This window comes from Tubulanus polymorphus, chromosome 1 (genome assembly GCF_964204645.1).
Source record: "Tubulanus polymorphus chromosome 1, tnTubPoly1.2, whole genome shotgun sequence".
NCBI lineage: Eukaryota > Metazoa > Nemertea > Palaeonemertea > Tubulaniformes > Tubulanidae > Tubulanus > Tubulanus polymorphus.
In genome coordinates, this window is record NC_134025.1 from 13,691,505 (window position 1) to 13,719,218 (window position 27,714).

At 37.3% G+C, this 27,714-nt stretch overlaps 1 protein-coding gene across 1 annotated transcript; it reads left to right on the top strand.

Moving 5' to 3' along the window:
- Window positions 1-212: 212 nt before the first annotated feature.
- LOC141906318 (all trans-polyprenyl-diphosphate synthase PDSS2-like) lies at window positions 213-27,334 on the top strand. Its single transcript, XM_074795568.1, has 6 exons — window positions 213-628; window positions 9,016-9,147; window positions 16,198-16,393; window positions 16,484-16,711; window positions 17,392-17,535; window positions 26,194-27,334. Exons 1-6 carry the CDS (start codon window positions 324-326, stop codon window positions 26,350-26,352), a joined length of 1,164 nt encoding a protein of 387 aa, XP_074651669.1. The 5' UTR covers window positions 213-323; the 3' UTR covers window positions 26,353-27,334.
- Window positions 27,335-27,714: the final 380 nt, after the last annotated feature.

The window sequence follows — 27,714 nt, forward strand, 5'->3', positions numbered from 1 at the left end:
ATAATCATGACGTCATGGATAGCTGTGAAGACGGTATCCCCGTTCTAGCGTGATTTCCTGGCAATTAAACTCAAATCAATTCAATTCCTTTAAGTTTTGCATGTATAAGGGATACGTACTTTGATAAATATAGTCGATATTAGCGATATCATTAATTTCTAAGTCTGATTTTTCTTCTACGCAACAATCACTGACGTATTTCACACACAGGATTTACTTCCGGGTTTTCTAAGTTGAACGCTGCTGATCTTTTTCTATGAAAAAGGCGATTTTTATCATCTGTTTTGAACCGGTAGCGAGTTTATAAACTTTAAAGCTGAATAATGAATTTAATTGAGATATTTAGAATGGGTTGTCAATCGCGGAGAATTGGTCCATATTGTTTTCGAAGAACACAAAGAAGACACTTCATGAATTTGTGGGGTTCATCGTCGACATCAACAAATCATGATGATACTGACAGAAGGAAAAACGATCTGGACAAAGTGGTTAGAGACGCTGAGAAAATCGTTGGTTATCCAACATCTTTCATGAACTTACGATGTTTATTGAGCGATGAAATGTCCAATGTGGTGATGTATTTGAGAAAATTGGCTGGAACGGGGCACCCACTTCTTAAAACTGCTAGGTAGGCCCAGATCGCAATTTGTCAGATTAATGTCTATTTCAACTTGCCTTGATGGCTTGAGAGGACAATAGTTGACCTAGCTTTGTTAGTTTTGGTAGTACATAGACCTACCTGATATAGGCCTTTAAAGGACCAGAATGGACGGGCAATTGAACTAAATGATTGATTTTAATCCATTTTGCACTGTATGAAGGATTGCCAAAAGTGTTCATTAAAAGGGGTTGCATCATAGTTTAACGATATATCTACATGCCTAACTTTTCAAATTATCAAAAATTTGGCATGGAAACATAGGCCTATTGTTGAACTTTCCAATCATTGGAGTCACTGTTCTTTAATCAACCCCATTCAATGAGACTTTTTGCAGTCCCTCAATGCTGTGTAAATGGATTAAAAATCCATGTTTTAATTCATCTGCCCACCTCTGCTGGTCCTTTTAAGACCTAAATCAGGTACATGTACTACCAAACCAACTGAGCTAGGCTACCAGATGTCCTCTTAAGTCAAGTTGAAATAGACATTAGATAGATAGATATATATGGCGGCTGTTTCGGGCCATACTAAAAACTTTTTCTGTACGGCTAGCAACAATTAAAGAATTTTCACATTGGCCCGTTTTTTGGTTTTCTCGTGCGAGGATTAAAAAAGTTTTGAATTCTCGCGCGAGAAAACCAAAAAACGGGCCAACGTGAACATTTTTTATCGTTGCTTTAGCTGTACAGAAAAACTTTTTAGTATGGCCCGAATCAACCACCATAGATAAAGGCCTAGGCCGTAGAAGAACACCCCTCTGGCCTCCAGGGCCTGATGTGTGCCATGTTCTAAAATTTGAAAGATTTTGCAGTGCACTTAATACATATGCCTATTACCTTGTTTCTCATTTCAGTGGAGCGGTGTGGCCGAGCGGTTAGAGCGTTCGACTCTGGAAAGCCAGGTCGTGGGTTCGAACCCCGTACATTGCCGTAGTGTCCTCGGGCAAGACACTTATCCTCATTGCCTCTCTCCACCCAGGAGTAAATGGGTACCTGGCCTGATAGATGACTCCTGAGCATTTGTTAGCAGCTTGGTGTTACTTCTCCCAAGGGAGAGATGAGTGATACATGTTAGAGTATAAAATTGGCCGGGGTAATAATATCGAACAATGTAAAGCGTTCTGAGCAGCCTGGCTGGATTTAGCGCTATATAAGACACATATTATTATTATTATTATTATTATTTCTGGTCAGCTTTAAAGTTGATCCGGCCAACCATCTATGTACTCTGTAGGCCTATAATGCTTTGTTTAAATTCATGATCACGGTAACCATCAAAGACGAGAAATAGAAATGAATGAACTGATTGAAAATTTTATAGTAATTTACAAAATGACCTAGCTGATTAGGAGAAACAAGGTATCATTTTATTTTAGCCTTAACATAAGTATTTGAAAAATGGTGAATCGGAAAATGCCTAATCTCTTGAAAATGACCTCATTCAGTAACTTTGGGTAAAAGTGCAGATCCGCACCTCTCGTAAGTGACACTATCTATTGAATTACGAATCTCAGTGTCAGACACAGAATGTCTAGGAATCCAATGTAGTGGTTTAAATCTTAAGATATAGGTGACATACAAGATAATTTTTCACAATTTCGACTTATTATGTCGAATTTTGACTTATGGCAAATTTCGACTTATTAGGTCGAATTTTGACTTATTATGTTGAATCTCGACTTATTAGGTTGAATTTTGACTCAAGTCGAATTTCAAATTATTCTGTCAAATTTCGACTTATGAAGTCGAATTTCGAATTATTATGAAATTCAACTTATTAAGTTGAAATTTGAGTTATTAAGTCGAAATTCGACATAATAACTTGAATTTTGACATAAATTCGATTTCAACATAACAACTCGAAATTATGAATTCTACATTATAAGTCAAAATTCGACATAATAAGTTGAAATTGTGAAAAAATTATCTCGTATGTCACCTAGGGGCTTCCCTACTAACCTAATCCTTCAACAAACTACATCAAGCCATTCAAGATCATTAAATACATGATTGTGACTTCACTTAGCACCTGACCAAGCCGGCTTAGATGTATTTGCATCTTGCGATGAATTTTAAGATTCACCCAAATCAATATGGCATGCGCTATGAAAATTGAGATGATCTTGAGACAAAAACGGCCCAAAAACCTACTTCTGAATTCCTGGAAACGTGAGGTTGACGCAGCAATTTGTAATTCAATAGCTTGCGTCTTCCGTCAAAGGTGTTGATCTGCACTCTTTGTGCTATTTACCAATACTCTATCAATTCATTTCAGTTTTATTCATTACTGGAACAATGTTATGAGTGTAAAACTACATGTAGATTATTCTTATCTACTTGTCAAACACCGGCATGACACAATACACGCGCTATAGTATATTATTCACACTGGTCAGTTTTCTCAGCTCCGCAGTATTTGAAGGATGGGGAGCAATAGAAAACAAACCGGGATCTGAGATCACCGAGCCAACACCATGTTATGCATTAAAATGTGGTTCTAATCTTTTTTTAATCCATTCCTACTACATAGAATATTGCATCTAGAATCCACTCGTGACCCACTCAAACTCAAATGACATGCACCACTCAAGATCCAAACGAAGACTGATCGCTACGCTGATCACACGTGACCAGTGTGAATAGTTATTCACACTGGACAGTGTTCTCAGCTCTGCGGTATTTGAAGGATGGGGAGCAATAGAAAATAACCTTGGTCCTTACCACCTGACCACAGCCCCTACTACATACCCCTTCCACATATAATAATCCCCAACTCCAATGCACTGAAAAGCCGATGCACTGAAAAACTGAGATTTAGCTCTTGGATTAAAATCACGACCTTAAAATCGCCTGACTAATACATACGAATGTATACACCATGGTCGGTCCCAAATTCGTCACTTTTAACACACTGAACCTCAGATTCCAACCGGGTGATCAACACCTTAATGATCCTTCTTTAACAGGACTGATTCTTATCATCTCTCCTAGTTCTACAATAATTGTCTTACCATCTTAGCGAGCTCTTATATCTTAAAGTCCCATTTCACAGAATGAATTCTACTTTTAGCCTGCTCGGAATCTCATCATCTTTAAAGTCCTTCTATTGGACTCATCATCTTTATTGTCCGCTCTTCTACAATACCGCACTCTTATCATCTTTATAGTCCTTCTTCTACAATACCAGACTCTGATCATCTTTATAGTCCTTCTACAATACCGGGCTCTTATCATATTTATAGACTATCAGACTCAATGTTATCATATTTATAGTCCTTCTGCAATACTGGACTCATCATCTTTATTAGTCCTTCTTCTACAATACCGGACTCTTATCATCTTTATAGTCCTTCTTCTACAATACTGGACTCTTATCATCTTTATAGTCCTTCTTCTACAATACCAGACTCTGATCATCTTTATAGTCCTTCTTCTACAATACCGGACTCTTGTCATCTTTATAGTCCTTCTTCTACAATACCGGACTCTAATCATATTTATAGACTATCAGACTCTTATCATATTTATAGTCCTTCTGCAATACCGGACTCTTATCATCTTTATTAGTCCTTCTTCTACAATACCGGACTCTTATCATCTTTATAGTCCTTCTACAATACCAGACTCTGATCATCTTTATAGTCCTTCTTCTACAATACCGGACTCTTGTCATCTTTATAGTCCTTCTTCTACAATACCGGACTCTAATCATCTTCGCAGTCCATCTACAAACACCCGCCTAGCCTAAACCAACGTTTCTCAACCACAGTTGAGATCCGAAAATTCCCATACGAGCACACACGTCTGAACGCGACGAGATCCAACGAAGACTCTTCGCTACGCTGATCACACGTGACCAGTGTGAATAGCACAACTGTGCCAGTTTGAAGGATTTTCCTATTGTAATCGCTACCATGATGATGATTCCATTTCAGTTTTAGAGTAAATGTTTTACACGTCATGGTGTAAACAATTGACGATAAGTTTACTAAAATCTTTAGATTTCGGGAGTATCTTGATTTCCTCGAGTAAAATGACCAAAAAATCATTTCAGCCATAAGCATTTAAGTCATATAACATCATATTGGTACCTATATTTAGACTGATTTCACCATTTGTACTGTGTACAGAAAGTCCCTTAATTGCAATGGACAAAATCATCTTAGATAGGGCCTATCTTGAATATCCTTTATAGGCCTGAGTAGGCTTTGTAAGTACTCCATACCGCATCTCCGAATTTTGGTGAATTGTTTTAATTTATCTAAGAATAAAGCATTAGGTCTATGTGTCTTCCGATTGAGCATTTTTAGCCCACTTGGGACTTTAGACCCTGCGGGCTATTGCATTCACCTTTCGTCCATCGTCCGTCATAGTGTTTGTCCGTCCGTAGACGGAATCTAGTTATTTTGGGAAGTTTTTAAGACGCTAAAACCCTTAACCTGCCGGCAGCTTTAATGTTAAGTCCTGTGTGCGCCAGGTGATTTGCGTGTTAATGAAATTTACTCATCAAATCCTCATAACTTCCAAAACTATTGTATATAGGGCATTGAAACTTCACAGAGTTGTAGTTTATAGTCATAGCCACGGGATAGTGCTGAAAAATTAAACTTCCGATTTTTGAAAGAGGGGGTCCACTGGGTGGGGTCATTTTTGGGGGTCAAGTGCAAAACGACCCCCTAGAAAGTCAGAATACTCACAATTTTGTGTTACATTGTCGATATTCATAAATAAAGACTCTGTAGATTACTATATCCATCGTTAAAACCTTTTTTATGCTTCTTATTACAGTCTCAATGTTTGAGTCTTCATTAAAATCCCAAAATATCGGATTTATGGGCCGTTTTTTAGGTCAAAATTCTTCGAAATGAGAAATTACTTCCGGGTTCGGATTCTCGAGTATCGGTATTGCCGTGTGTTAAGAACTACGTCTCCAACTTTAAATGCGAGATAGGTCGAGCTGTCAACTACAGTCGCCTACGGCAAGTTAATGGTTAATCTGATGTCTTTATATTTGGGTTACACATGTATCTACCCTAGACACATCTTCAGCCCAAAAACAGCACTTTTTACACATTTTGGAAGGGAAATTTTGAAGACGCTTTGATCAATTACCTTGATCTTTCATACATATTTGAAACCACAAAGGGCCCATCAGGAAAAGAAAAATTTGGTCGATCGGACTCAAGATGGCCTATGATCTTTTTAGTGCCCAAAAATGTCAATTTAGCCTGAATTCTGAGTCCTGTAGCAGCTCCTTACTGGTTTGCCATTTCTCATTGCAATTTGTGATGGGTATTCTTTGAAAAGGGATCTTTTATACCTGAGACAGGTAATTTTGATCAGCCAATTATGACGCAATTAGCGGCCATCTTGGTGTCATCAGTACTCATTCATAAGTGGGAAAGTTATTCCACATTATATTGATACCTAAGCATATTTTGTAACCACAATCAATCGGAAAGTTGTAGATCATAACAATTCAGGGATGAAAATCTTCCGACCATAGACGGATTTCCGACCTTTTCTAACATTTTCTTTATTCCTGAGAACAGTGTAAATCACCTCAATCGCTTTAATCACCTCAATTGCGGGCGTCACATCGGAACACTCTGTAGTTAGGAGTGCTCCTTAAGACGGTTTTCGCCAGTTGTTAGCACAACTGTGGAGTCGGAGAAACCAACTATTAACCCAAACTATTAACTCTTTGACCAAAGTGAAGTAAGTTTTTTGGCTAAAAGTTACTGATTTTTGTTCCCCAAAAAAATTCTTTTTTCTTAAAATATTTTACGACTTTTTCAATATGGTTCATTTTCATCCCTGGTTTAACATATTCTATGATTTTGATGTGTTTCAAGGTTATTAGTTTTTGTATATGGCCACCAGGAGCGTTGAATAATACAATAACTTAGTATTTCTATATTATATTTGTACCTATGTGTATTTTGTTACCACAATCAATTGCAAAGTTGTAGCTAATGACATCGGCGAGTTTTAAGGACATTAGTTATTCTATAATATAGTTTAACATTATTGTCACCAGGGGGGTTGAATAGTAGAATAATCTAGTATTTCCTTATTATTTTGGTGCCTAGGCATATTTTGTTACCATGATCAATTGCAAAGTTGTAGCTCATGACATGTTCTATGATTGTGGTGGGTTTCAAGGTCATTGGGTTTTGTATATGGTCACCAGGGGGCGTTGAATAGCAGAATAACTGAGTATTTCCATATTAGATTGGTAACGAGGCATATTTTATCACAATCAATTACAAAATCGTAGCTGCTGACATGTTCTATAATTGTGGTGAGTTTCAAGGTCATTGGTTTTTGCATGGTCACCGGGGGCGTTGAATATTGAAATTGTTAGATTGTTGAGCATTTGAAACCACTTCCCAAGTGGGCATGGTGTCCCTGGACCCCTAATTCGAATAGCGATTTAACACAGTATGAAATAGTACTACAGTCAAAAGTGGCAAGGTCATTTGTTTTTGTATATGGTCACAGGGGGCGTGGAATAGCTGAATAACTTAGGATTTTCATATTTTCTAGCAGTCTATGAGACGGCTGCTCTATCCGTTCGGCATAAGCAGGCTTGCGACAGCAACCCGACACCTACTGACTCGCAGCCAAAAGTGTTCCTATTATCCCCAGATCCTGAGAAATTCCTCTGAGGAATTGTGAAAAGAAATTAATTATTCATTCTCTAAAAATTTTATAGTGTTTGTATTTTAGTTTATTTCAATGTAACAATCTGTTTTGATAATAAAATGTGTGGCTGACGATGAAGTGTAGTAGTAATAAATAGTAACGTAGTTATGTAGTTGGTAGCATAGGTCATACCTACCTTCCCTACAAAGCATAGTGTAATTGCCAGACAGTAGGTCAATGGCATGATCACGATTGGTAGAACACTATATCCGTGTTGACGCGATGAGGAGAGAATCCCACAATGATAATAAAAAGTCCGAAAATGACACTTCGAGATAGTAGTTTATTTCAACGTTTCGACTATATCCTAATAGTCATCTTCAGGAATAATGAGATACTACAGAAATTATGAGATATATATACAATCCAATATATTTATTTTATATAAATTGATTGTATATATATTATATATTATTGTATATATTATTATGATTGTATTATTATTATATTATTATGATTGAATATATATATTATTTTATATAAATTGGATTGTATATATATCTTATAATTTCTGTAGTATCTCATTATTCCTGAAGATGACTATTAGGATATAGTCGAAACGTTGAAATAAACTACTCGAAGTTTCATTTTCGGACTTTTTATTATCATTGTGGGATTCTCTCCTCATCAGGTCAATGGCATTCCTACACACCTTCCTATAGTCCCCACACGTTAGCCATGAAACTCTGTAAAAGCAGTGTTCTCTATGTGAATGATACTCAATGAATGAATGAAGTTCACATGACAGGCACTATGTGGTAGTTTTCATTACGGCATAGACCACATAATGACATTAGAATGCACTTAAAATGGCTCAAAAAATTGCCAAAACTCACCCTTCAGGCTTCATGTCTGGGGTGTTTGTCTTGGCATAGATACAGGCTTGTACAATTTTTTCCCCAATAATGACTAACGGACATTTTTTGCCACCGCAGAAACCCTGCATGGAACAAATTTTGACCGCTAGTTAGCATCATTAGTATCAAGTCACAATCTTTCGAATTCAAGTAGTTTCAAACGCAAACCAAACCTTCAGTATGGCAGATGACAGACCGAACATCGAGAAATGAAATTTGTAGAATTATGGTGTGAGTGGCCTATGATGTCGCTAGCACATTGTATTCAAAAAAGAATCAGAAAGATAAAGATTTTAAAGAAATAGCTTTTCAATTGGAAATATATTTTTCCCAATAATTAAAAGTAACTTGATTTTATTCTCAAAATGCTTGTCACATAACCTTCTGGGCCAGTGCAGTTGCCAGTAATCGTAACCTACATAAGCCGGGAAGCAACTGGGCGGATCTTGTATCCCGCAAGACGAAGTCAGTTGCTGGAAACCGGAGCGCTGTCGACATAAGCTGGGCTGCAATCGCGGTTACTCTTAGTTGCGTCAATATGAGTGAGTAGGCGTCGCATCGCTTGTCAACATTAGTCGACCTTTATACATTCAAACTGTCCGGACCAAGTAGCATATGCATGTGGCTTAGCTGAGCCCATAACCTATCGATTGTGTGTGGAAGACTGCAATAATAGAATTGCTAATATCATCTACGTGTAAAAATAAAGAAGTAGCACTTACTTTGTTCAGTCCATTTGTTTTATCTGTAATCGCAATCATACCTGACAAGTGGGAACTTTTTTTTTCAGGGGTCTTTTATTAGACGGGAAAAATGGCCGACAAACTCGAGGTCTAATTGTCTTACTCATGTCTAAAGCAGCTGGGATTTCCGAAACCCCTCAGTCAATGGATTCAAATGTTGTTAGTGGAATTCACAACAGGTCAGAATAACACATGTTCATAAAAAATCATTGGTGTTATAAGCTTATACGGACTTAATGCACTACAAACAATTCAGGCCGTAATATATTTTGTGGAAACTTTTCATTGTGAATACAGTAAACCTTGTATAAGTGGGATCAGTGAAAGTCGGATAATTGCTTATAGTAGACAAATAGTGATGGTCCTGATTTTTCCTTCTCTTTTTCAAAAAAACTAAAGAAATGTTTTTCTTGGTCCCAAAAGATTCAACTTAGGCAATTTCTACTGTAGAATAAAGGATGTTTAAAAAAACCTAATTTCAAACATCTTGCTTTTTCGCAGATCGTTCATTCTGACTGCACAAATTATTATAACATATTTATTATAAGTGTAAGGTACGAATTCCAATTTTCTAGATAAAACTTAAGAATTTGAATGCCTAAAATGTGCTGATGCAGATCACGGATCAGAATGAGCTGAGAATAGCATTTGCCAGATGTTTTTTGGTGCCAGCTACAAAAATAAACTCAGTATTACCTGACTGGTATGTGAATATATCATATTTTGTAACCACAATAAATTGCAGAATTGTAGCTCATGGCATGCTAGGCCTATATGATTATGGTGATTTTCAAGCTATCAAATTCTGTGTGTTCACCAGGGGCGTGAATAGTGGAATAACGTGGTACAGTAAACCACACCTTACTCGGACATGGCCATCTCAGACTTCGGGGTAACCTGGACAAAAACAAAATCATTTTTCAGACTTCTTAAAGTATTTTCCTATCCTTAACTCAGACACTGCTTACCTCGAACTGGTCTTTCCAGTTCAATTTTGTCCGAGTCAGGCGAAGTTTACTGTATTGCCGTATACTTCAGTAACTATGCATATTTTTTAAACTCAATCGATTGCAGAAGTGTAGCTCATGACAATGATTTTTGTATCAATTCACCCCGGGGGTGGTGTTCAGTATTGAATTGCCAGATTGTCAAGCATTTCACCAAGTGGTGTCCCTGGACAACTAGTTCTGACATTATGATATTTGATATTTGGTTCATACATGTATCTACCTTAGACAGCAGTCCAAACACTTTGCCCAATCATATTCAAGATGGTTGACTCGTGGCTATTGTTGTTTGCTGAAATCGGGTTGTTTACACATTTTTGGTTTACCTTTGTTAGCGATATTGAAGTTGGCATTGAGCCAATTATGTAAAATCGCGGTACGTTTTTAGCCCACTTGGGACTTCAGTCCCAGCGGGCTATTGCGTTCACTTTTCGTCTGTCCGTTCGTCGATTCGTAGATGGAATCCAGTTATTTTGGTAAGTTTTTAAGACGCTTCAATGTAATGTCTTGATATTTGGGTTACACATGTGTCTACTCTAGACACATCTTCACCCCAAAAACTGGCCCTGTCAGAATCAAGATGGCCGACTGTCAGCCATTGTTGTTCGCCAAAATCAGCATTTTTTACACAGTTTTGAAGTTTTTGAGGGAAATTTTGAAGACGCTTTGATCAATTACCTTCATCTTTCTTATATATTTGACTCCCCCAAGGGCCCATCAGCATCAAATTTGGTCAATCAGACTCGAGATGGCTGTCCTATGACCTTTTTAGTGCCCAAAATAGTCAATTTTGGCTGGAATTCTGGGTCCTGTAGCATCCTTCTGGTTTGCTATTTCTCATTGCAATTTGTGATGGGTATTCTTTGGAAAGGGATGTATTATACCTAAGACAGGTATTTTTGATTAGCCATTTATGACGCAATTGGCGGCCATCTTGGTGTCATCAGTACTCATTCGTAGGTGGCAAAAAGGTTTTTCCACATTATATTGATACCTAAGCATATTGTGTTACTACAATCGATTGGAAGTTGTAGCCCATAACATGTTCTATGATTTTGGTGAGTTTCAAGGTCACTGATTTTGGTATGTGGCCACCAGTGGGCATTGAATAATACAATAACTTAGTATTTCTACATTATATTTGTACCTATGCATATTTTGTCACCCGAATCAATTGCAAAGTTGTAGCTCATGACATCGTCTATGATTGTGGTGAGTTTTAAGGACATTAGTTATTCTATATGGTCACCAGAGGGCGTTGAATAGTAGAATAACTTAGTATTTCCTTATATGATTGGTACTTAGGCATATTTCGTTACCATGATCAGTTGCAAAGTTGTAGTTCATGACATGTTCTATGATTGTGGTGAGTTTCAAGGTCATTGGGTTTTGCATATGGTCACCAGGGGTCGTTGAATAGTAAAGTAACATGGTATTTCCATATTAAATTGGTAACGAGGCATATTTTGTTATCACAATCAATTACAAAATCATAGCTGCTGACATGTTCTATGATTGTGGTGGTTTTCCAGGTCATTGATTTTTGTATATAGTCACCAGGGGGCGTTGAATATTGAAATTGTTAGATTGTTGAGCATTTGAAACCACTTCCCAAGTGGGCATGGTGTCCCTGGACCCCTAGTTTTATGTGAGCATTTGTTTCATTGGTTCTCGGCTTAAATGACGCATAATCGATGTGATCGAAGACATGGCGAACCTCCGTCGATGACATGGTCAACTTGTTAAAATTCTACGGAAAACTGTTTTTGGCCGGATGATTTTAGCGCTTGCGTAAAAAATGTAATGACCTCAATTGGGGGGCATTGTCTCTACAAGCGAATGTGATTGGCCCTTTTTGGGATATACGGGGAATTCCGGCGCTACTAGAATAATTATGGGAAAGCCAAAATAGCGAACGTTTCATTGGACTAGGCGCTGTGCGCTTGCAAATTCCAAATGCTCATTGCTGGTGAAAATACAATTATTTTACATATCCGCCATAGGTATTGTTTCATTTTAATAGCCGGTGATTGTTTTAATTGACATTGAAGTGTAAGTGAACATTCACATGGCCTCCATGTGCACGCTGAGTGCTAATCATTAGACACACCCTCCTACTTCTTCAATATACACTACTATATATAGTGATACTGTAATAACGCTGCTTGCTGGCGCGCGCACGTTTGACATGAAAATAAGCTTTCATGTAAACTATTATAGCAGAAGATGAGCGCTGTGTTTTCTTTTTGATAGAATTTGTAATGAATTTCAATTTCTTGTGCCCTGAAAATACTTAGCAGCAAACTATAGGTATAGGTCAAGGTCTGAATATTTTAGTGGTATTAAAACGATCTACTGACATACGCCGATTTTTAATTACGGTACCGGTATGTTTCGTAGCTTCTGTGGCCATACATTGGAAAAGGTTGCCAAGACTCAATATTTAGCCACCCTCTGATTTGTGATATCATATGAATTTTATTCAAATATTTTTCATTTTGTGAAAAATATTTTTTCCAACTATAAAATAGTCGTCCTGCCTACCTGTACCCTACAAAATTTTGGGTGTGAACCGTGAACTAATGTATTTTTGGCCTTGATTTGACTACAAAATAATTAATTCAGAAAGATAAAATGAAATAATAGAACTTTGAATTCATGAATTAAAAAGATTTTTCATAAGCAATGCCCTTACCAAACAGGCTCCAGTTTTCAAGGTAAACCACACTTTGCCCATGGGCAATTTATTTAAGTTTTCAAGGGAAATTTTTTAAAAGACTTCACATTTTGCTTGATTTTTTAGCCCACTTGGACTTTAGTCCCAGCGGGCTATTGCGTTCACTTTTCGTCCGTCCGTCCGTCCATCCGTCCGTAGACGGAATCCAGTTATTTTGGGAAGTTTTGAAGACGCTTCAAGGTAACGTCTTTATATTTGGGTTACACATGTATCTACCCTAGACACATCTTCAGCCCAAAAACTGGCCCTGTCAGAATCAAGATGGCTGACAAGCAGCCATTGTTGTTCGCCAAAATCAGCACTTTTGACACATTTTTGAACTTTTTGAGGGAAATTTTGAAGACGCTTTGATCAATTACATTGATCTTTCGGATATATGTGAATCCCCCCAGGGCCCATCAACATAACAAAAATTGGGTCGGTCGGACTCAAGATGGCCGTCCTATGACCTTTTTAGTGCCCAAAAATGTTAATTTTGGCCCGAATTCTGAGTCCTGTAGCTTCCTACTGGTTTGCCATTTCTCATTGCAATTTGTGATGGGTATTCTTTGGAAAGGGATGTTTTATACCTGAGACAGGTATTTTTCATCAGCCAATTATGACGCAATTGGCGGCCATCTTTGTGTCACCAGTACTCATTCATAAGTGGGAAAAAGTTTATCCACATTATATTGATACCTAAGCGTATTTTGCTACCACAATCAATTAGAAAGTTGTAGCTCATAACGTGTTCTATGATTGTGGAGAGTTTCAAGGTAATTGGATTTCGTATATGGCCACCAGGGGGCGTTGAATTATACAATATCTTTGCATTTCTTTATTATATTCGTACCTATGCATATTTTGTAACCACAATCAATTGGAAAGTTGTAGCTCATGACATCATCTATGATTGTTGTGAGTTTTAAGGACATTAGTTTTTCTATATGGTCACCAGGGGGCATTGAATAGTAGAATAACTTAGTATTTACTTATTATATTGGTACCTAGGCATATTTTGTTACCATGATCAATTGCAAAGTTGTAGTTCATGACATGTTCTATGATTGTGGTGAGTTTCGAGGTCATTGGGTTTTGAATATGGTCACCAGGGGGCGTTGAATAGTAGGATGACTTAGTATTTCCATATTAAATTGGTAACGAGGCATATTTTGCTATCACAATCAATTACAAAATCGTAGCTGCTGACATCTATGATTTTGTTGAGTTTCAAGGTCGTTGGTTTTTGTAAATGGTCACAAGGGGGCGTTGAATATTGAAATTGTTAGATTGTTGAGCATTTGAAACCACTTCCCAAGTGGGCATGGTGTCCCTGGACCCCTAGTCATATGTTTATATCTATCCATCGTTAGTAGGATCAGATGCAAGATGACTGTCCTGTGAACTTTTTCATGTTTTTGGCTTCAATTCCATGACCATAGCTTACATATGGTTTGTCATTTTCCTTGAAATTTATTATGGGACAGAGTGTACTATGGGAAGGGATCATTTACATATCAGACAGGTTTTGTGATCAGTCAATTTCTGCTTAATTGGCAGCCAACTAAGTAACAAGCATTTTAAAAAGTTGTAAGAACGATGTATGAGCAGCAGCCTTTCTTACGTTTGTCCATAAGCTTATTGATACGATCAGCTTTGAAGGATGCAACAGCATTATGACAATTGGTGCGATCTGTCCTGGGCAGAATACCCCATGTCTCAGTGTCCATGCCGCTGGATTTAAATTGACGCTTGAGTGAGTCCTTGAAGCTGAGATGTGGACGGCCATCACGCAGTTAGTAGTAGGGCCTTAGGTATCCTGCTATCATCCATCTGTACAAGGTGACCACACCAGCGGAGTTGAGCTTTCATGATATGCGCCTCGACGCCAATACAGCCACACCTCTCAAACACGGTTGTGTTCAGTACATAGTCCTGCCATTTTATTCCACAGATGCGCCTTAGGCAGTGCATTTGTCTTGCAGCCATACAACATAAATGAGAGTAGTCGCTTGGTAGACTTGGATCTTGTAGACAGTCTGTTGCCATGATCGTTCTAAAGTCTCTTATTGCGTCTGGGAATGCAGTTCTGGCCTAATGGTAGCACCATAAGACGTTCAGATATCCCTTCTGGGGCTGTCTCTAGGTCTTTCATCAAGTCGGTTCTGATGGCAAAGCCAACTCCAGCATGCCTTGGGGTACCCTCTGGTAGTCCTTTCCAGAAGAAAGCGTAACCAGAATCTGACTGCTTGCGAAAAGCATTGCTGTTGACCTGCACATATTTTAAGTGGGTGTTGTTTGTGCTGAGCAAGACCACTCTCTCGTCTGCAGCAGTCATGTTCCATCTGATGCCACTGGAGGCTGGAGCAGATGCAGATCAATTGCCTTGTTGGGCTAGAGAACTTAATCCATCCTGGTTTCCGAAACGGCAATGTCCTTCACCTAGGAAGGCTGCCATCGTCCAAGGCTATCCGGGTTTGAACTCAGTGTTTTCCATCACCTAGGAAGGCTGCCATCATCCGAGGCTGCCAGCTCAGATGCCTTGCAGGGCTTATGGTCACTTAGCAGACCAGGTTTTTGAATCAGAGTTTTCCGTCTCCTAGGTGCAGTTTATTGCGAGCTCCAACTCGGCTCAATATGGTCCGTGGTTGGCTTTCCTATTATGACCAGGCAGGCCCCACAAATGAGGCTCCCCCTATCCGCCACCTGGGGACGCGTTGAGTGGCTCCATGAGCTGATCTCTGGGAATGATACCCAGAACCCAGCCTAGGAATTAAGGATACAAAACTGTAATGATAGTATCGATGATATGGTTTGTAGTCTTGAACTACGAGTTTTTATCACCAGTGAATTTTTAACCCTCTGTCCTTACGGACCGATGAAATGATATTCATCCAATCAAACATAGGCAAGCCTATTTATTATATATTGATATTTCCAATAAGAGTGCAGTAATTTTAAGGGGGTCACACTTATATTTGATTTTATGATAACATTAAAACTAATTAGACATCATTTCACTACACACTACTTGGTGTGAATTTTAAAGGTGGCTGATAACGATCTGACAATCAGTGCCCAGTGTGTATATATTTACAATTAGCTCACAATGCAGGAAACATGTTGGCTCATAATGAAAGTACATCACTTAGACACACTGCTATGGTGCTATCGCCATTGATTTCGCTAAAAGTTTGGTCGGAAAAAATACATTGTCAGTTTAAAAATGGTACTGCCATGTCCAAAGCAGACATACTGCTTGCTACAGCCTGGCAGGGGGCATTGAATGGCTGAGTTACATATTATTTGCACTATGCATTTTGTAACCACAATCGATTGCAAAGTTCTAGCCCCAAATTTATAAATTCAATGATTGTGGCAAGCAACTTTGATTACTGTATTTGTTGACCAAGGGATGTTGAATATTGAAATTGTCAAGTATTTCACAAAGTTTGCATGGTTTCCCTGGACCCCTAGTTAAGAAAAACCTTGCATATTTTCCTTAGCCAGAGACAGTTAGCGGAAATCACAGAAATGATCCACACTGCCACACTTATACATAAAGGCGTCATCAATCTTAAAGATGTGATCATAGAAGAACAGAAAAAAGATATGAAATTTGGAAATAAGGTTGCGATACTCAGTGGAGACTTCTTGTTGGCAAATGCGTGCACAGGCTTAGCATCGTTGAATAATACTGAAGTAAGGTGAATTTAAATATTCTGACTTCTATATTTCCTTTGTCAGATGTTTGATGAGACCATGCACTAATTTTTGATATAATCATTGTAGGTTGTGGAGATAATTTCCGGTGCTATTGCCAACTTAGTGGAGGCAGAATTTACTTCACGAGTCGGGGATATTTTCACATCATTCGATGTTTGGAAGCAGTACACATATCTTTCAATTGCAGCTTTAATTGCAAAAAGTTGTCAAGCTGCCTTAATTTTGGCACATCACTCGGTGAATTACCAGAAAAATGCTTATGAGTATGGTAAGCATGTGGCCTTTTTACATCAAGTAAGTAACATTCATGTTAAGCCCACTTGCATTCGTTGTTTGTCCATTAAATTTTGACAGATCCATCCATAGGAAAGAAATGTATTGTGAAACCTGATATATCAAACAAAATATTTCCCAAATTTTACAAGGATTATGAAGTAATGGAAGTGTCCATCAAGCCAGAAGGAAAAATGTTCTACAAAAGAAAATGAATTAGGCCCTTCAAAGTTGATACCTTGTTTCTCATCAAATCGCGAAGCCGCCCACGTCACTCCCGAAAGCCAAAATAAAAAGTAAGAAATAAAGTCCGAAACCCGCGTCGGATTGTTTACGGTTGACCCTTTCTTTCTTTTAAAAATAAAATCACCCCACACCCACCCGCCCTCGTCTCATTGGAAAATATGAATATACCAGTTTATTTCCACTTTTTTATTTTAGAAATGCTCATAATCATAAAATTCGCCTGCCCTCATCATGTCTAGAAAAGAGGTTTGGATGAAAAACAAGGTATCAACTTTGAAGGGCCTAATACCCAAAATGTCAGTCCAACAGAATTAAGTTTTATAGAAAGTTTTCCACATGCATTGGTCTCTGTTAATATTCAAGATAATTTCATGAAACTTGTATACTTGTTAAGGGCATTGTTCCATAGTTTGCTTTTTAGGGAAATTATGATGCAGTTTTTATCTTTTCTTCAGCTTTATCAAGATTTGCAGCCATTTATTCATCCAAATGAATTTGGCCAAGAGTTCAGAATATCGTCAGCACCTGCTGTTTTGTATTTTCACGAGAAAAAGATTGACATTTCTTCAGTCTCTTTGGGCAAGCAGGATAAGCAACAAGTAGGTGTTAGGAGGTAGCTGCAAAAATATAAAAGGTTAAAAAAGACACCTTATGTAAGAGACCAAACAGTGAAAAAAGAAAATGGCCTGTTGGTTGATCTTCAATAACATGTTCTTAATTTTAACCAACCTGGCGCTATTGCATTCACTTTTTGCCAATTTTCATCATTCATCTGTCAAGTAATTTAGGGAAATTTTCAACATAGTTTTATGTTTTGCTTCAATTTGGTTTATGTACATATCTATCCTAACCATCTAAACATATCTGCAAGGCCTTAATTGGGCCCAATCAGAATTAAGATGGCGATTGCTGTTTGCCAAAATGAGCACTTTTTGTATATTTTTAAAATTTTCGTGGGATGTTTTGTGGACACTTCGGTGAATTATCTTGAGGTTTGGCGTCATATATGTATCCTACTAGGGCCCATCATCTTATGAAACAAATAAAGCGAAAATAGTTCCATATTAGGGCAAAGCCTTTAAATCATTAGACAGTCAGAACTTTTTTGAACTAAAGTGCTGATATAAGTGATGATTCCCCCATTCAAATTGTTAGATTTTGATCGTTACTTTAGTAATTAAAGCATGATGATACATTGTGATTAGCGTATTGAATGACAGCGCCATATTTGAGCTGTGCGTCGATCGTTGTGTCATGGAATTAGGGTGGAACTACCTTTATTGTATTGTAGAGTTTATTAAAATAACACTGATTGTCATTTCAATGGCAATATATTCGACAGACATTCGCCATTCTGCCCAAGTTCGCAATGCTAGACATTCGACATCCAAACGACGTACCCTTACGCATGTAATCGACAGGCTTTCCGCATCCTTGCAAAAACTTATCATCAAGGCATCAACAAGGTCGATGTCAATTGTCTGAGAGGGGATTGGTACAGACACTTAGACTGACAGCTGCATAAAGGTAATTGACGATCAAATATGGCTGCCCGAGTGGCCATCTTGAATTTCTTGTTTGCATGATGCAGCCCGCAATTCTTGATGGATTTCCTCCAAAATATGGTGTGAGGATCAGGGCAGGTAAGCTATCCATCCCTGAATATGGAGGTCATCTTGAATATGGAGGTCATCGGCTTTCAAATATGGCTACCAGGGCAGCCATCTTGAATTTAATTTCTTGTTAGCATGAAACAGCCTGCAATTCTTGATGCATTTCCATGAAACTTGGTGTGAGTATTTGGGTAGGTGGGTACCCCTTATTGCAAATTGAGGTCATCGGCTGTCAAGTATAGCAACCAGGGTGGCCATCCATCTTGGATTTCTTTTTAGCACAATACTCTACAGCTTACAATTCTTGATGGATTTTTAGCATTGGTTGACGTCTATGACGTCATGCCAATTGTAGTAAAATGGATCGAAAGTCGTAGTCGAAAAAAAAGCCCTGACTCTTCTCATTTTCAGAGCAACTTCAAATTGTAACTCCGTTCTCGTAAAACAGTAGACACAGCTGACAATGACTCAAATAATGTTTCAATTATTCCCTACTAGATAGCGTCGCCAGACACATTGACTTCGGCAGTAAAAAATGGGGAACGGCCTCTTCTGAATAGAAAAACATAAAATGATGTACCTCCGATTTAGAAATATCGGAGGTCATCGGCTTTAGAATATGGCCGCCAGGTCAGCCATCTCAAATTTCTAGCACAAAACGGCCTGCAATTCTTGATTTTCATGATACTAGGAGAAAGAATTTTGGTAGGTGAAATGTCTACCCCTTATTGAAAATTGAGTTCAAGTATGGCCACCAGGGTTGCCATCCATCTTGGATTTCTTTTCAGCACGATGCCTACACCAATTCTTGATGCATTTTTTCATGTAGTGTGATCTTTGCAGGGCAGCTAAAATGGGCTTGTCTTTTCATGTAAGGATATATTAACAGAAAATGAACATTATCGCCACATAGCCTATACCATCTTAACTACGGTATTTTAAAACTTGTTACATCGTTACAATGTAAATCTTTCTGTAAAACTTTGAATACTGAATCATTCTTCTTCTACTGGGTCATGAAGGTACAAGGCCCGCGGGCCTCTTGTTAGGGAATTGAATCGAGCAGCCTCAGTAGCTATGTGAGATAAGGCGTGATGCTGTTGCGTCCAGTATCAGTGCTCAGTGACAAGTGGGTTCGAGTCCTGCTGACTGCTTTCAGTGTGCGGGCAACACTTCAAAGGCCGTCCCGTCGTGAGGTTAAATGAGCAATCCAATAGGGTTAAAAACCAAGGTCCGAATGACGTTAACAAACAATAAGACAAACAATCAATCCTCAGCCTGCCTCAGTATTGACACCAACGCAGGCATCGCTCTCTGTGCGACTTTTTGATGCGTACGTTTGTCCGGTTGATCTACCTACAGTCAACCTAAATTGGTCTCGTTTTTAAGAAACATTATTCTCTTTAAAATTCTGTGTCTAATTCGTACTCCATAATCCGTATTTTCACTTATTCCGTAGCCAAATGATTGGTCCCGTTGTCAAATTTATATATGTAAATCCTTGTGTAATCCGTATCAGCTGTATCAGCTGTTGGGAACATATACTTAAAGTGAAAAAAGTATAAACATCTGTAATCTAATGAGGTTAATGTGGTCAGTAGGAAAAATGTGAAACTCCAGTAAATACTGAAGTTAATTCATCAATCTCATAGTTTCAAGCTTCACTAAATAATAAATATTCAGTATGCTATTATCTGTCAATCAGCAAAAGTACTTTGATGAATCGCCCTGAAGTACATGGCCTGTGGGTTATCTGTACTAGACACACGATGGCATCAAATTGTCCCACTCTACTGAAACCAGTTGGTTTTTTCTTTTCATGTATAAAATGGATCTAATGAACCATCGGATACTATAAACTTTTTGTTTCAAGGTTGACTGTATTATGCATCAAGAGTATTTTGCATTCAGAAAAATCGTTCTGTTTTTTTTTTTTCATTATTCAGCAATAGGGCCTAACAGCTCATGCAAGGAAAACCACAGTCAGTCGCCCTTACCCTACCCTTACAGTTGTACGTTAAATACAAATCTTGTGTAGGCGAAAGTGCCGAAATTGTTGTATCAAATGGGTTTTTTATACAAATCTTGATTGATATAAATCTCTTGGCTGGGACATAATGGAAAACATCAGAATAAACTAGTTTCATCTTTAACAAAATCGCGTTAATGAGGTTAAACAATGCAAATAGTGTAGGCTAAATCGTTCGGCAGAAAAATGAAATTCATTTAATTCTTAAGTCTGTGGTCCTCCCAATCAACATCTTCATTGAACATTTTCCGGCAGATGTAAAGCATTAACCACTTAATACCTTACCACAGTATAATCTACCAATGCTTCAAGAACCATGGGCCTCATGTTTTGACGTTGTGTGACGTTTCGGACAGGTAAGATGGTTTGGCTCTCTTGTCTTTTCATGTGAGGATATATGCACAGAAAATGAATTTATCACCACGTAGCTTATACAATCTAAACTACATGTATATTTTAGAACTTGTTAATATTTTCATGGTTTATTGGTACCTTTGCAAATTTTGTTACCATAACTGATCCAATATGGCGGCGACCACTAAAAGCTTGATCGGTCGCCTCGACAGTTTTCCTGTTTTTTTTTTTGTGAGGTATTAAAACGACACAACCTAGAAATGGAGCTAAAACGACCATTAACAGTTGTTCTATTCGGCTCAAAATTCACCAATGCTGATCTAATATCCGCTGTAGGAAAAAACGTGGATTCTATAAAAGCGATTCAGTGTTTACGTAATCGGTGTAACATTACATTTACTAGCCAGGATGTCCTCCAAAATATCATAACGACCGGTCTCAAAATCAAAGGTAAAATGTTTTTTCCCACTAAAGTTGAAGAAGCAGATGATGTTACTAATATAACTGAAAGATGCGCCGGTAGAGCTGTCGGACGAATACATAGCAGCTCAGTTAAGTCATTTCGGAGAAGTAATGAACAGCAGTATTCGTCGAGGTAAAATACAAGGAACAGAAATATTGAATGGAACTATTTATGCGAAAATGAAAAAAGTTGCAAATATCATTCCAGTTGAACATAATGTCAGTACTGTGGAGATACAGATCATCCATATTTCAAATGTCTGCTATGTACAAGAAAGCGTTGTATAAAATGCGGTTCGTTCAATCATCTGGCGGAGGGCTGTCCAGTTGGTTTTGTATGCTTTAATTGCCACGAATATGGCTATAAAAAATTCATGTGTCCAAAACTACAGGATATTGCGAAAAAAATCAATTATTCGGCTGAAGAATGTCAGATAGTCGGTGAGGTCCGTTCAAAAGAGATCACTCACTCAACGCCCAAACCTGTGTCAGCGTCGACTACAATTGTCAAACCGAAAAGCGTGATTGAGCACATAATCATAGGTGATTCGAACTGTAACCGACTAATCTTTCACGATATGAAAGATAGTATTTTAGTTGATTCAACCCCGGGTGCAACTGCTGCTGAAATCGAAGTAATTATGGAAAATCTGAAAATAAAAGAATCATCAGAGAAATGTGCCGTAAAAAATGTTGTAGGTCATTTCGGAACAAATGACATTTCGCGCTTCAAGGATGACCACGAACAGATTATACTCAATATATCCAAGTCAATAATCGTACTAAAAAAACATTTTCCAAACGCCGTGATCCACGTATCCAGTATACTGCCGCGCAAGGGGAAAAGTAAAACCGCCGTAGCCTGTAATGAGACGTCAAAGAAAGTAAATTCTTTCATCGAGAAATTGTGTAAATCGGAAAAAGGCGTTACGTATATAAACAACGACAAATATTTTTCCCCAAACATGTCAGTGCCGAAATCATTATATGATGTGAACGATAAAGGGGGAATCCACATTGGAATCGAGGGAGCCAAGATTCTAACAAACACGTTTTTGGCGTCTCTAGGTCTATTGCCTGCTGCAGATTCTGAGAACAACAAACGATCCCTCAGCCAGTCATCTTCTATCCATGTGAGCCCTGCGCACAAAAAGATAATCATGGAATCTAGTGAAGCTAGCTATGTATAAATACACTTTTTCACTATCTTTAGTATGTCCTGTAATTACGTTTCTGAAACTGATTTTCATACGGTTCGTCAAAATAAAAGGTTTTCATTACTTTCATTTAATATTCGTAGTGCGAACAAACATTTTGACTCCTTTGTTAACTACCTTGATGTTTTAAGGGCGGACACTTCTGTCATAGGGATCTCCGAAACTTGGGCTATTGAAAATAACGATAATGCTAGCCTTTATCATTTAAGTGGTTATAATTCCTTATTTAAGTGTAGGAAAAATGTAATTGGTGGTGGTGTTGCTTTATATGTAAAAAATAGTTTGAACTTTAAAATTCGCCATGACTTGTGTAGTGATTTCAATATTTACGAACCTATATTTGTTGAGATAACGGAAAAAAGGGAAAAAACAAAATTGTGGGCGTCATTTATCGACCCCCTGGTCTTAGTATAAAATCATTTCAAAATGAATTTGATAAGGTATTGAGAAAAATTAATAATGAAAATAAATTGTGTTATATTATGGGTGATTTTAATATAAATTTACTTATGTCAGATTTGCATCAGCAAACAGGTGATTTTAGTAATACTCTATTAACGAATTCTTTCTACCCTCTTATTGACAAGCCGACTCGCGTTACATCTACATCGGCAACACTAATTGATAATATATTTTGTAATAATGTAAAAAACGATCATCATTCAGGTATTTTAGTGACCGATATCTCAGGTCACTTTCCGATTTTTTCTATCGTTAACTCTGAAAACGAACCCGTTATTGACGAATCTAGTTATTTTAGGAACTATTGTGACTGAAATGTCAGCTATTTCAATAGACTACTCCAGTCAGTTGACTGGTTCGATATACAAAATTGTGTTAATGCAAGCGACTCATATAAACTCTTCTTAAACAAATTTTGGATCCTGTATGAACGAGCATTTCCTATACAAAATCGACACACAAATAACACACAAAAATCTTGCTCAAATCACTGGCTAACAGCCGGCCTGAGAAATTCAATAAAGCATAAAAATCAACTTTACAAACAGTTCTTGAAATACAAATCAGATGAAAGAAAAGAAGTCTATATCCGTTACAAAAATTACTTAAAATTACTCAGGCGCTCAAAGAAAGATTATTACTCTAATAAACTACTAGCTGCCTCTCAAAATTCTAAGAAAACTTGGACTATCATAAATGATATACTTGGTAAATCTAGAAATGAAAATAAATTACCCGATGTTTTTAAAACTGACGATCACCGGAAAAAATTTGATAGAAGTCACATTGCCAATGAGTTTAATAAATATTTTGTTAATGTTGGGGAAAACCTGGCGAAAAAAATATCAGACCCAGGTGTTGATTTTTATAAGAGACTAGTAAATTTTTGCGAAAAGTTCAATATAATTTCATCAAGTCAATTCGGCTTCCGGAAACACCACTCTCCTGCAATGGCTCTGATCAAACTGATCAACGAAATCACAAATAACATAGATAATAAAAAGACTACAATTGGAATATTTTTGGATCTTTCTAAAGCATTCGACACTGTAAACCATCACATTCTTCTAGAAAAACTTAAATTTTATGGTATTAAGGGATTACCCCTCCTTTGGTTTAAAAACTATCTTGAAAATAGATGCCAAGTTGTACAAATAGAAAATAAAATATCAGACCCCCTCCAAATCAAAATCGGAGTTCCGCAAGGGTCTTGGTCCCTTACTATTTTTGTTATATATCAATGACAGCACAAATGTAAGTAATCTTATTCAATTAATCTTGTTCGCCGATGACACGAACGCCTTTATCAGTGATACCGACCGCCATCGCATTATCCGAAATATAAATACTGAATCATATAAATTATCAATATGGTTTCAAGCAAACAAATTATCATTGAACCTGGAAAAAACAAATTATATAGTATTCGGTCCTGACTTACCAAACAACGTTTTTATCCATATAAATGGTCAACCTATTAACCGTGTAAAACACACTAATTTCCTAGGGGTTTGTATTGATGAAAAATTATCATGGAAGGAACATATAAATAATATTAGAATAAGAGTTGCCCGCAGTGTAGGTATACTGAATCGACTAAAACATATTCTGCCACAACGTATCCTTATCAATTTATATTTTGCTCTTATCGATCCACACCTAAGCTATTGTAATATTGTATGGTCATCAAATCATTCGAATCTCTTAAATCCTTTACTTCTATTACAAAAACGTGCCGTCAGAATTATTACCAACTCTTACTACCTAGAACATACAAATTCACTATTCAAAAGACTTAATATTCTAAAAATCCAAGATATTAATTACTTCCAAATTGGTTGTTTTATGTATAACTACTCCCATAATGATATTCCCCGCAGTTTTGAAAATTATTTTCCTCTAAGAAATCAAATTCACAGCCGCTTAACCAGAAATCGTAACGACCTAATTATTCAATATTTCAAGGGACAATTAAAGAAACACTCATTAAAAGTTATAGGCCCCCAATTTTGGAACAAATTAAATACAGATATAAAAAAATCAATAAGTTTATTCGTTTTTAAAAAAAGGCTCAAACATTCCCTTGTTGAGCTATATTCGTAATTTATTATGTCAATCAGTGTATGTATGTCATTGTTCAGTCAGTATATGTATATGTATGTCAGTACGTTGTATTATGATCGGTATTATGTCGTTTTTCTACTCTATTTCATTTCATTTTATATATTTTCTTTTCTAGGGCTGCTTTCTTGTATAAGCTAACTGTTGCTTCAAAGCAGTCCCTCATCTAATATTATTACAATTTTAATGTATTTGTTTATCCATTAATTCTGTAAAAATTTTACATGAAAATAAATCATATCATAAATCATATCATATCATAATGAATTGCTAAATTGTAGCTCGTGACATGTTCTATGATTGTGAAGAGTTTTTACAGCTCATTAGTTGTTGTATATGGTCACTAGGGAATGTTAAATAGTGAAGTAACTTAATATTTTCATATTGTATTGTACTAAGGCATATTTTGTAACCACAATGAATTGCAAAATTGTAGCTTGTGACGTGTTCTATGATTGTGGTGAGTTTCATGGTCATTTGTTTATGTATATTGTCATCAGGGGTGTTGAATAGCTGAATAACTTTGTGTTTCATATTTTATTGGTACCAATGCATATTTTGTTACCACAATGAATTGCAAAATTGTAGCTCATGACATGTTCTATAGCCGCGATCACACGTGCATTTTTGGCCCTTGCCAAATTTGGCCCGGAACAACTGTTCACACGGGTGCCAAATGGGCCCGAGCCTGTTTGGCCCGGGCCAAATTTGGCCCGACCAAAAACGTTGGACCAGGCCCGAGCCTCATTTTAGCACCAGACAAATGATTGCGTTTGAATTGCAACTAGCACCCGAAATGATCCACTTCGCATTGTTGAGTATCGAGTGAATGGTTTGCTATGAACGCGCTCTCTAATTAGGCACGGGCCAAATTTGGTCTGCTGGGTCCCTTGAATAATTTTTCTTGAGTCTTTTTTTAAGTCTTGAGAAACTATTTTGGTATTTTTTTACTATGTAAGACTGATTTATACTATGATTTTCACTTTTCTTTAATTTCAGTTGTACAAAGAAATAAAAGAGAGTGCAGCTATCGATGCAATTAAAAATCTGTGTAGTGAACATGGACAAAAAGCATTGACATCATTAAACTTTTTACCAGAATCAGATGCACGAAAGACACTTGAGGATATTGTCCGAGTATTTTCAGTGAAAAGATAGCGATTTGTTTTAACATCAGTGTGAAGGAATATAGAAGGTGTGAGTGAGTCAAGTATTTTCAGGGAAATCATCAATTAAACAAAACGCCAAATTTTGGTTTTAGATTATAATGAATAGTTTTTAAGTTGATGTAACATGTTTCTTCCACAATTATCAGGGTGAGGAAATTGTCTACCAGTTGTCTCTCTGTCCCTTAATTCTGAGAAGAAGTAGCAGGGCCTACAATCAAATGGCCTTTTTGGATTTTGCGTAATTATGCAAATTAAGAGCTTTTGAGCCCCCTTGGAACATTGGTCCTGCGGCAGGCTATTGCATTGGCTTGTCATCCATCCATCCATCTATAGACAGAATCTAGGTTTCTTGGAAAGTTTTCAATATGCTTATGTATGGTCTTGATATTTGGTTTCTGTAAGTTTTAAGTTTTCATGTATGTATATGTAACCCCATAGCCCTTTTGGAACGCATGGCGTTTTGGAAATGTCATGAGTGACACTGGTGTATGACGTTTAAACGTAATTCACCCATCGCACTGAACTAACTGTTGAACACAGGTGAGACTACAGTGGAACCTTGCGGCAATGAACTTCAGGGAACCAGAAAATCTGTTCTTCAATTACCGATAGTTTGTTATATCCAGTATGAAAGTAATTGGTTTTTTCTTACTTGGGATGAAATTCTAGATTTGTTATAACCGATAGATCATTATACCCAAGGTCATTAAAACGAGGTTCCACTGTGATTAGTATGACTTCTGAACAACAGATGGCACCTGTGTGCTGGTAGTTGCCACTGTTCGCCTGCTGAGCACTCTGTCAAATGAAAATGAGATTGCTTCTCAAAAGCACATGTTTAGTACAAAAACAATTATACTACAAATAGTTATTTTTGGTTTTAGCTTTTATATTGTTGTAATGATTATGTAATGACAATAAGGGTTATTTATATTCTAACTTTTCTAAATAAATAGAAGATAGTTAGTAAGCAAAAATTGTATTTCGTTTTTTTCGCTGATTTTCAAGTTGGAATATCACAATTTTTTATAAAACTATTAAAATCACAATTTAGAATAATTTGAAAAATATAATTTTTTAGGGAAAATATGGTCCGCACTGGGCGCTGCAAGCACATACGCAGTGACAGGCCTCTGCACAGGGTGCTGCAAGCACATACACAGTGACAGGGCTAGCAGCACAAGAAGATTAGGTCAATTAGGAACAAGATGGCTTTCTTGTTACTTTTTTTGTTCAAAAATGTCATTTTAGGCCTGATCAGAATCAAGACAGCTAAAAATTTTCTTGATGTTTCCTACGTATATTTTTGCCCTTAGGGTTCATCGTCAAGACCTTTAACTTACTAATGATT

What these genes read in the sequence shown, in the direction of transcription:
- LOC141906318 (XM_074795568.1), top strand. Translation starts at nt 324, where the DNA reads ATGAATTTAATTGAGATATTTAGAATGGGTTGTCAATCGCGGAGAATT. An exon ending in CATCGTTGAATAATACTGAA is followed by an intron (nt 16,394 to 16,483) that starts GTAAGGTGAATT and finishes TAATCATTGTAG; the next exon opens with GTTGTGGAGATAATTTCCGG. An exon ending in GCAAGCAGGATAAGCAACAA is followed by an intron (nt 17,536 to 26,193) that starts GTAGGTGTTAGG and finishes CTTTAATTTCAG; the next exon opens with TTGTACAAAGAAATAAAAGA.